General features: G+C 40.0%; 1 protein-coding gene across 3 annotated transcripts in view; it reads right to left on the reverse strand.

The window, feature by feature from the left end:
- Nucleotides 1-2,269: 2,269 nt before the first annotated feature.
- Nucleotides 2,270-11,429, reverse strand: part of oxr1a (oxidation resistance 1a) — a 58,441-nt gene continuing 49,281 nt past the window's right edge. Inside the window, exons 8-14 of one of the 3 annotated variants that reach the window (XM_015057384.1) lie at nucleotides 11,143-11,308; nucleotides 7,934-8,014; nucleotides 6,034-6,159; nucleotides 4,494-4,646; nucleotides 4,307-4,402; nucleotides 3,944-4,017; nucleotides 2,270-3,038 (exon numbers count right to left, since the gene is read on the reverse strand). In XM_015057384.1, coding sequence (XP_014912870.1) covers nucleotides 2,903-3,038; nucleotides 3,944-4,017; nucleotides 4,307-4,402; nucleotides 4,494-4,646; nucleotides 6,034-6,159; nucleotides 7,934-8,014; nucleotides 11,143-11,308 — 832 coding nt within the window. In that variant the 3' untranslated portion in view covers nucleotides 2,270-2,902. Of the gene's footprint in view, nucleotides 3,039-3,943; nucleotides 4,018-4,306; nucleotides 4,403-4,493; nucleotides 4,647-6,033; nucleotides 6,160-7,933; nucleotides 8,015-9,645; nucleotides 11,116-11,142; nucleotides 11,309-11,429 lie in introns of those variants that run through there. The other 2 variants (XM_015057386.1, XM_015057385.1) reach the window with 2 other exon arrangements.

An 11,429-nucleotide genomic window follows, 5' to 3' on the forward strand; every position in this document is an offset into this window, starting at 1 on the left:
ATACTCTTCTTTTTACGAGGCAAATGCAGAAAACCTTTTTTTCAGCATCTAGTATTTTTCAAAACAATAAAGAAAACATTTTGACCTACAAGTTCTAACTTTAAAATTTAGTTCATGTGATAAAAAGTTCACTGCTAAAATAAACCGACACACACCAGCATATAATTGTCAAGAGGAATAAAAGAAATACATTTGCTTCTCAAAATTACGGGGAGTATGTGTGTCAAGTCCTCAACTTACAGGTGTAAGTTACTAAAGTCCTTTAGGATAAATCTCCACCAGCTTCACACAGTTAAAGGCAGACACCTGCGCTCATTCATCTTGAAACTGCAAAAATAGCTGCTAAATGTGCTAAATGCTGAGAAACAACTTACCTTTAAAGGAAAATCCTTTATCCCCCATTATAGTGGCCATGTTAGCTAGCTGTAGCATTCATACCAGGCTCTGTTGTGGGGAATTAGCTGTAGCCAACAGGGAGCTAAAGGTGACTGGCAGCGCTAAGACCCTCCCCCTGGCTCTGATTGGTCACTGGGACCAGAGGGAGGAACTTGATTTTTTTGTGTCATACCGTCAGGACATGGAGAAAGTTTTAAAAAAATATCTAGAACAAACAATTTACCTTTTTGAGTTGTGTGGATGATCAGTGACCTCTGTTCAGAGAGATTTAGTATTGCTTTTAGTACATTGTCATTATGTTTCTACTAATGTTATTTCAGTTTTAGTTTTTATTCCTGAACTAAAGGAAAGCACTTTGGCGTCATACTCATCGTTTTACAGATTGTTTATAAAAGTTATATACATACTGCAGCTTCTATACCTTCTTATGAAGGTCTCCATTTGACGACATGGATGCATACTCAAAAATTACACACAGGTTGTACTAATTGTGTGCATTGGATTTTATTTTTGAGTACATGTACATATCATAATTTAAAATGTTTTTTGTTAGAAAAGAAGCAGCAGCATTTACTTCCCACTTGAAACTGTGTGCTACTTTGTGCAGGTTAAAGATAAAACGGAAGAGAAAAATCAGAAATGCAGAGATCTCGCTGGTTACAACAATTACTTCAGCTTTATTAGTATTTGTACATCACTGATACAATGCTCTGGTGAAATTAAAGAGGTAACCATATTTACTTGCTGCGACTTTCCACATGGAGACAAATACTGGCGTGGAAGACCAGAATACAAGGGAGGGGAAGGGAAAAAAAAGAAAAAAAAAAGGAAAAAAGGGAAGTCAGGACTCTATGGGGAAGTGTTATGTTGTTCTCCCACGTTTATTATGTGCATCTGCCTCAGACTCACCTGGCGACCATGTGCGGAGAGAAACCGAGACCTGCTGCTGTCTTTAAAACATTTCTTCCCCAAACGTTACATCCTCAGAGTAATCCTCGTCCTTCCAGAGAGCGTTAGGACATTTTCCTGTTGATGGTAGCAGCAAGCTTTCTAGTAACAGTTAACAGGAAGGAAAAAAAATATACTGTACAGCTACTTCTAAGATAATCTAAGAACCTGGCCTTGACGCTTTTGAACCAGATTAAAGTGCTAAAAGCAACCCATTGATTCACACTTTATTTTATATATATATATATTTATATAGCATAATGTATTTATATATATATATATATTGCAACAAATCTACTATTTTACCATTAATTTACAGGGTAATATACAATATATAGTAACAGCTGAAATATCAGCACAAATATATCACTGTCACACTCAACAGCAAAATATATATGATTATATAAAGCTATATAATCATATATACAATATATAATTGTCATATATGCATGTAAAACAGGTAACCACGTCTCAGGCCTTCAAATGATACCCAGAGAAGCAATTATGTGTATCAAGACGTAAAAGCTTTACATGTTTCTCTCTCTCTCTCCAAACGGCGGCTGAAGAGTCGCCGCCCGGCGGGGTTATTTGAGGTCACAGGACAGTTTATTTGCATATTCCACAAATCTATTGCAACACGTTATTGTCTACGAAACAGTAGAGCCAGCGTCCAGCCGGCAGCTGGACTCACACGTACACCCACTGAACGGAACGCTACGACGACGGGTGGTCTGGTTATAGCTATGTGCTTTCAGATGGTGTGCTATGGACAGTGAACGACAGGACTACGACACACGATACTCAATAAGTTAAGCCTCAAAGGAGGAGGGAGGGGAGGACAAACTCACCCCTCCCCCTTTCACCTACACACACAGCAAGTATTCGCTCGCTTTAACGTCATCGGATCCTGATGAGGACGCTTTTATTTTTCTTTTTTGTAAGTTCACCACTTCTGACACTCCACGATCAAAAGAAATGGAATGTGTTCGGTTTCCTCCGACTGGGTCTCACTCCGTAACGGCCAACAGCGCAGTGAGTTGGAGTTCTAGCTGGGATCCCAGAAGGTGGTGGTGTGGTGATGTGGGAGGGTTGGGGGATTCCTTGAGGTTCTTCAGAGTTCTGATGCACTATTTGGACCAGGTGGGGCAGCTTTCCTTTCTTGCAGCAGTCCCAAACCTCAGCCTCAGGAAGTCCAGTTGCCCTTAGCGACCGCGTGGTCCCTAACCTGCTTTCCTCACATTTCTCCTCGTACTCTCCCTACTCTGCACAGACGCCGCACAGGGCTGCAATAAGATACACACAGGTTTATTTTTCACAAAGAAAAACAAGAAAACAAACAAAAAAAAAAACGAAAGAAAAAAAACAAAAAACAAAGCTGCTTAATAACTGCAGTAGTTAACGCACAACAAGCATCCAGTAGCTGGCCTCCAGACAGGGGAGCACCTGGTGGTGTGCAGTTAGGTTTGGGATGTTGCCACTGTTCTGAAGGAGGACCGCTCCCTGGGTTTGGTCCTGTGTGTAGGACTTGTTTTTTTCCCCCTGTGTTGCAGCAGGTTTGTTATTCAAAAGCCCACACCTCGATGTCCTGCACATAGAAGTCCTCCTTCTTGGAGAGCATTGGGTTCCCAAAGGTTTTACAGGAGTGGCTCCGGCCGTGGTACAGGTCTCCATCCAGCCACAGGCCGAACTCACCGCTGGAACAGAACACACACACACAGGAGGCATTTTACACAGCTGGATGCTACTGCGAGTATTCAGGTTCACATCTGTAGAAGAGATGTGGCAAATCTAAGCTACAATTCCAGTTAGAAGGTTTCATCTGCTATGGGATTAACATTTATCATTTATCGGGATAAATTTCTCATCATGATATGAAATTTATCATGTTTTTGTGTTTGTGGGGCTGATTGTGGTGTCATGCAGTCACAGCCATACAGCTAAAAACAGTAGTAAGAAATAGTTTTTAACCGTAATTATCATCCAGCCAATCAGCTGCCAGACTCATGTTTGAAGTGATATTTTGTGGTACTCATTACAGTACCACAAAATATCATGACAAAGCTTTAAGTCCATATCACCCACATCTACATTCACTCATAATGGAGACGAATGTTATTCATTTTAGGTCTTAGTTCCTCTGAGGGTGGAATAAATATGCTACAAATAACTTCAATGACTTATAAAAATGGAGGATTGGGTGCAAAATATAGCAGTCCTGGACTTAAAAAGTAAAACCTAAAATTTTTTTCATAAAGTCAATCCATTTTTTTCTCACCTCCTTTCCTTGAAAACAAATCATAAATCACAGAAAATATTTTCCAAAACTTGCTTTTCCTTCCGTGAGTTGCCCTGAATTCTAAGTCCAAATAAGTAAACACATTTTTCAAACATGATGGCAGTGATGACCTCACTCTAAGCAGTGAAATAGTGAAAAAAAACAAAACAAACAAAAAACACCCTCGTTGACAGTTGCCACAGGGTGTGAGGCAGATTTCATTTTAAATTAAACCAAGAAGTGAGCAGTCTCGCCTGATCGACAGATCACAGAATCAGATCATATTCAGTTCCAATAGTTCAGGTCGTCTGGTTTGTGGCTTACCTTCCTCCACCAAAAGCCAGAGAGTCCATGTCTCCTTTAATGAAAAACATGTTGTCACCTGTCCATTTGTACACCTGTGGAGAGAACAGGAGTTCAGCCGAGTCTTAGCTGAAATCACACGCAGAAGACCAAACCAAGATTTAGGAGAGAACAGCTCTTACTGGTGAACGAAAAGAAATAGGATTTAGAAAAAGAACATAAAAGGTTTTGCATTTGTCCTTTGCTGATACTTTTTCATTTCAGGAAGTCTACCAAACTCCCTTTATTGTTACAAATCAAACCTCCAGTTCCTCTGAATAACTTTTAAAAAGGGGCAAAATCTTTTCAAACATGACAGAGCATGACACTGAACTGACGCCGTACCTCAAACTCTGGATTGAAGGTAAAGAGGAAGGTCTCTCCTGTGCCATAAAAGCCATCGCTGACTTTAAAGGGTTCAGATGCAAGTGCACCAAATACCTGAGAAAACACACAGAGGAGACTTTGAGGAGAGGCAGAAACAGATCAGAAATATTAATACGCTGTACAGCAGTACAGCTTTTCTGCTCACCTGACCGTCGCTGTCCTTAATGACCAGCAGGACCGGCGTGTCCTGGCCCTGCATGGCTCTGTACAGCGTCTTAATGCTCATGCCGTGCTTTGACGTGCCAAACGCCAGCGTCCAGGGGTAACCGATGGTCCGTGGGGGGAGATTCCTGGCAAGCTGTGTGTGTGTAGAACACACAGAGATGAAGGAATCATGACGGAAAAAAAAAGAAAAGAAAAAGACACTGAAGCAGTGAAAAGGTCACAGCCACCAATGCTCAATTACATGTGTGGTGACATTTTAACACCGTCTGGAGTTTAAAGCAGAGTAACAGCTCTGCTCAAAACGTGGAGCTCAGCCACGAGAGGAGGAAGAGCAGGATGAACGGCGGCTGTTTGGATGGGGAGATAAAGCTGACAGACGTGGTGGAGGAAAAGGGAAGTGTACACACTTTATTTCTAACAGATGCATAAAAAAGCCACAGACTAGATTCTAGAGATGAACCGATCTGATATTAATATCTGTATTGGCCCAGATACTGAAACAAAATATAGATGAGGCATCGGTGGCAATGTGCCTGATCCATAAGGGCAGATCTGTTCAGTCTATTTCTATACTTTGTGCTCTGAGCAACATCATGCTATAATGTTTATTCTACATTATATTTAGAATTCCTAACAATTTCTGAACCATTTAGAAGAAAGTTTGCTGATTTTTACATGTTTCACCAGAGTAGTCAAACTATTGTTTTTGTCAGTTTTATTATTATGGTACTTATTTTATATTGGCTGTTAGTTGCAGTTTTTCAGACTTTTAGGTCATTGATGCGAGACATCCATTGTAATTCTGCCCCAGGACAATAAAATTTTTTTTAAGGCCATATAAAATAAAACGGTTTAACATAAGGCCTTCGCTATTAGTTGTGTTTTGTTTCTATCAGCTTCCTTCACCTTGTTATGATCTTGTGATGATGCTGTTAGTGAATAACTTTAAAAACGATTCACGGTCGGCGCCATTACTTCTGTAAATGGTGCACTGCTGTGTGAAGACAGCTTTCTTCTGCTTTTTTTTCTTCTCTATTTTGTTATTCTGTAATGTAAAACATTCTAATGCAAAAAAATTAAAGCAGAAGAAAAATCAAAACATTCTTCTGCATATGCGGGTCTCTTTGGGGTGTAAGCCAATCACTCAGAAGGCTGATTGCAGTCACATTTATTTAGTAGCAGGAATTGAGCATCAACAGGCTTTCTGCAGACGTCACCAACTCAAATTTAAAATGCTTTAAGACCTTTTAGGTTTTATGAATGGAATTTAAAACCTAACTTGCTTAATTTTATATCTACGGACTTTAGATGAGACATTTTAAAGGATGAGGAGACCCTGATCAAGACCCGCTGTGTGAAAGTAGCCTAAAAGTAAACCAACTACAACTCTGTCTATTATATTCATAGTAATAAAGGAAATGACGGAGTGAAACAGCGAGTACACACCAAGCTATCATAACAAAGGCTAAACGCTGATAACCTCCAGCTCTTATGTGACGGATGTTTCAGGCTTCACAAACCTTTTCTATCTGGTCGGCCTCCAGGAGTTCGCTGGGTTCTTTGAGGTTGGGTTTGAACGTTTCTGGCTCCAGCTCGGCTTTGATCGATGTGCCATGCTTGGAGTTCACCTCTTCCTTGGTGGTGATCTACAAACAAACAACTGTTAGCGATCCATGTGCACTACGAAGCTACTTCCATAGATCATAGGCACTGAACGGGTTCAGTCGCAGCTTCACTACTTGTTCTCCATTACAACAGATAACAGTCAGGCTGCATAGAAACGCAGCAATCGACAAGCAACTAAACCCGGGAACAGAAAATCAACTATAGGAGCAACAGATGTTCAGCTTTAAACTAAAAGAATAACAATAAAACCATGCTTTGAAACTGGTTTTCCTGCCAGATCCATAGCTATGGTGTTTACTAGTATCACACTGTAAACTCAAGAATCTGATGAAGACAGCTGAACGTGTTGCTGCCTCCCTCCAACGCCAGATGATCCGTACCAGTTTGGCGGTTTGGCAGAACGGAGAGCACAGGCAGAGATGCTGCCTGGGAGACGAGAATGCAAACTGAGGAGGAAATGAACCCAATGAATAATTTGCAACTCTTCAATTTCACTTTTTTTCCCTCCCTAACCAAAAGAACTGTGGCGGGTTATTCATCTTCCTCAATAACAGAGGCCGACTGTGGAGCACTTCGCCACCAGCGGCCAGGAACCATCTCCTGTTTCAGCCCCGATTCAAATCCTGCCGTCCTGCTTTGTCTCCAGACAAGATCATTCATCCTGTAAGGGGAGTCTCACTCCGCCCTCTCATCACTGGGACAGACTCTCGTTGTGTCTTTGGTCAGTATTTATGCCGTCTACATCCCAACCATTCACACACTGAACAACCCACTTCAAATACAATCACTAAACATCAACATTTACTAACTGATGAACAACTGAATGAACAGTCTGTAATACTGCATGTTTCTAAGAGGGGAAGCCTGACACCCACAGATAAGACTGATGTCACGTGAAAACCACACAATTTCTGCATCAAAGTGATAAACCATTTTAATCTTTCTGGGCCTGCCAATGTAAACATAATTACAGGGTTCATACACTTCTCACACTAGAATTCAAGAACTTTTCAAGCATTTTCAAGGCAAGTTTTCAAACTTTTCCAGCATCAATAAAAACAAAAATTAACTTAAAAAGAAAAAGACTGTTTCAATTCACTATTAATGACATTTGTTACTGTTATTAATATCTTATGGTAATATTGTACAGTCTACAGCAGGAACAATGTAAAATTAAACCTAGAAAAGTTTAATGTTTTGAAATATCTCTCGTATACATACACTGTACACCTAAATTTACAAAACACATCTCTAATTTAAGAAAACATTCTAGCAAAGTTTTCTGGCATTTAGCTAACAGAAATAATTTTGATCATTTTAACTGACCAAAAACAATTTAAGTTTGGTCTGATTTAACTTCAGACAGTGAGAAAAAAACCAAAAACAAAAAAAAGAGTATGTTTTTTTTGTTATCTTTAAATATCTGGTTTCAACTGTAAATAATGCTTTCCAAATTTAGGCTTTTGATCAAGCTTTTGATTGCACTTCATCACCAAATCATGCAGTTTGCATATCGAGCACTTTCAAGGATATTTTACAGAAATCAAACACTTCCCAAACCTTGAAAACACCTTATTATAATTCAAGCATTTTCAACGAACCCTGTAAGTAATAATCTACAACTATTCCCACTACGGTGTCTACTCTCCGCATCTCTATTTATGTGTCAATTTTTTTTTTTTTTTTTTTACAACGGAAGCCTGGAGCGGGGAGCCTAAAGGAGGCTGTGTGGACTGGGGTGGAAGCTGAGCTGGACAGAGCAGACAGAGGGGTAAGCAGGGCTGGTCAGGGCACCTGGAGTCGTTTGCAGAGCGAGCGCAGATCTTCGCTGTTTAGCGCATCGATCCGACGGTGGTACTCCGTCAGAGACACTACCTGGCAGCACAAACACAGGAACAAGTGGAAACATAAAAACTCGACCGCTTTCGATTGTCGGCCATGTTGGGTGGGGGAGGAAAGGTGAGTCCTGAAAGAGTTAACCAGCAGAAGTAGTGAAGCTCAGTTTGCATACCCAAACTGAAACAGACAGATTGCCTCTGTTAAGAGCTGAGAGAGAAGAAGAGCACTTAGTTGTTTTGCATGTTTGTGCAACGCATTATACCTCAGTACTAAAGACCCTGCAGTTCCATTTAAAAATAACTGGAAAAAAAAATGCACTGATGAGGAAGCAAAGCAGTGAGACCCCAAGTGTGAGAATCCTCTTCATTAACACACAGCAGCTGAGGTCAACGTGATGCAACAAAACCTGCTGGAGCGGTTTGTCAGCAGCAGTGCTGAAATCCAGACTACCAGGCTACTGAAAATGGCTACTGATCCAACAACCAGACAACTCCATGGAGAGCTTCTAGCCTGCGTGCCGATGAACAATCACAGCTGCCATGAATACACAAATTACATGTAAAAAAAAAAAAAGCATTCTCACCAGAGGTGGTCGATAGAGCAATAGTAGATCATAAAAGCTAATAACGTGCTGAAAATGTGCAAAAACAGGATGTAGGACGGTCTAAAAGAGAACATTCTGTTTATTGGACTTCCATGTTTAGCTCAGACATCAGTATTTTTTCAGACTTTCAATTCAGGATCATATGTTTTAATGAGGTGAGAATAAAGTTCTGAATTGTTTTAATCAATACCTAATATTCAGCTACTATTACACATCATTTTTGACCACCAGGCTATTTAAAAGCTTTCAGATTGTCCATCTGATTCAGGATCTCGGGTAAATGCAGATGTGCTTTAGATCTTAGAAGTACATAAGAAAAGCTTTTTTTTTTTTTTTTTACAAACATGTTGCCGTTAAACATAATTTACAATGTATGTATATAAATTACATATTTAGGTAATAAAATATAAGAAAATATTGTGATGATTTAAAATGGTCAGAAAGGTGCAAAAACAAATGTTTAAATGTGAGGATTTTACTGTAGAAAATTGATATACTTTTTATGATACAGTCTTACATTGTCTTAAGAATATGCTCTACTCTGTTAGTAAGTTACTGTGCAACTTTTTGCTAGAGATGCTTAAAGTCTTAGTCTACATTACATAATAATTATTGTTACTCTAGCTAAAGTTGTTTTGTTCCAGTTGAGAAATTGAAATTTAACTCAACCAAGATAAACAGAAATAATGTCATAAAAAAACAAATCAGTATTTTGGTAAGAGTTGTATATTTTGGACAGAAAGCAAGAGCAAACAAGCCAAGTCAAAAGGAAATGAACAATAGGCTGTGTAATAACTCGGCGACGTGTTACTGCAGGACATTTTAACAGCTTATAGAGACTCACGTTGCCAAGAAGACCAAAACAGAGTCAATACAAACAGTTGTGATAAAGGACCGACTTATCTCCCCATAAAACTGCCGCAAAACTCAACGGGGTAAAGACCCAGCAGGCTACATATGCACCGTTAGCACGTTAGCCTAGCGCGCTAACAACAACAACTGACCATAAAGAAATATATGCCGCTAGAGGCTGAGAACATGAAAGAGAGCACAGACAACATACACAGGTGTACTTAGAAGTCTCCCGTGTCTCTTGGTCCTTCCCCCTCCTAGAGAACATTTCCTGCTCACTGGCTGATGTTAAAGCTGGACAGTCACATTACACCTCCTTTAAGTTTCTCCGTGTCACTCCGAGACTAGCAGAGGGAGTTTGGCAGAAAGCCTGGGAGACTGGTCGACTGAAATAGAAGCTTCCCCCCCTCCATGCCCCTCAACGCCGCAATGACTGACTTACGTGTCATCGCTGAGCTCCAATGACGACACTGGATTGGACGGAAAACGGCGTCCTATTGGTTAAAAGAGGAACTCGAGCACACCCATCTCATAACCGACAGGAATTTAAAGAGACAGCTACACCCCTGTCCCAGAGCGTTTTTAAACTGTCAAGTTGTCTTCTGTGTTAAAATAGGGATTTGAATAAACTATTTCAAGTTTTAAATATACAGCTGGACAAAATAAGCCATGAAAGTAACAAGTTTTTGCTTCAGGTTGCTAAAACGTCCTGCTTCCGATTCCTATTTATTTATTCAGATGTAATGGATCATGTTGCCTGTTTGCCTGAAGTCTACAGACAAACAAATCAGTCCACTTTGTTTCCTACATCATTCATTTTCATTAAAATTTAAATGCAGGGCACAGCCTCCGTCGTCTCAATTTCCCCCTACAATGAATGTACCCCTTGCATTAATCACCGGGGTGGAAACAAGTCTCGTTTGACTATAGAAGATCTTATCCTACTCAGCGCAAAGCAGCACCAAACTGACCTGGACAAGCAAAAATTTCAATCTGCAGTCATCATCATCATCATCATCATCATCATCATCATCACTTCCTCCCGCAAAAGAATTTTTTCACAAAGAGGAAGAACCCATATCAGTGTCACTTTTCCTTCAGAGTCTTTCATAACTAAAAAAGCATAAGTAACTCATTGTGGCGTCGGTCATTTGTCATTCAGCAACTGAAGGTGACAAACGTTGACCGACATTAGAGACAATCACACGACATGTGATGGAACTACCATACAGTGACTCGGAGGAATTAAAAAAATAAATTACACAAACATGCAAAACACTTTGGTTGGAAGCTCAGAGAAGCACATTTCCAAGCAAAGCAAGTGTGACATTTTACATAACTTGCAAAGTGATAGAAAGTTGACAGATTTACAACTAAAAAAAAAAAAAAGAAAATATGCAGTGGTACGAAAACAGTGCAAAAATACAGAAGTAGAGTACAAAACAGAGGCTTGACGGTTACAAAATTCAAATGGCGTTCAAACAAGATCTACACGATACATCCACAATATGCACTGCGTAATGAAAGCAAATCAATTATTTAACATTTAACTTAGCATTCAAATGAATAGAAAACCTAGCACATAAAACTTGGGTTTCACAGGATATAGATTAAACCAGCATAGAGCTGTAAACTTAATCCATATCTGTGAGGTTTGATACAACAACAAAGATGCGGCTCTTGGCCATGTGAGGAAACTTGACCTTACCTCCCACTCCTTCACATTAAGGTCGGTGATGGGCTCGTCGTCGGGGGTTTCTGCTGCAACGTTCTTTTTGACCACCATGAACCCGGGTTCTTGTCCCATCCCCCTGACGCCCTCGCCATACATGTCTGGACTCCACTGCATGAAGAATACATACAGGTGCTCCGATCTGAAAAACGAAGCACACGGTGAACGTGTAATTGCTTTAAATACTGAGCTAATTTAAAAAAAAGAAGGAAAGAAACTGAACCCAGATACAATTTTAATGTTTAAAGCTGGAAATAAACAGC

Source organism: Poecilia latipinna, unplaced genomic scaffold, assembly GCF_001443285.1.
Source record: "Poecilia latipinna isolate Pla-1442-1.1 unplaced genomic scaffold, P_latipinna-1.0 Scaffold1459, whole genome shotgun sequence".
In the NCBI taxonomy this organism is placed as follows: Eukaryota; Metazoa; Chordata; class Actinopteri; order Cyprinodontiformes; family Poeciliidae; genus Poecilia; species Poecilia latipinna.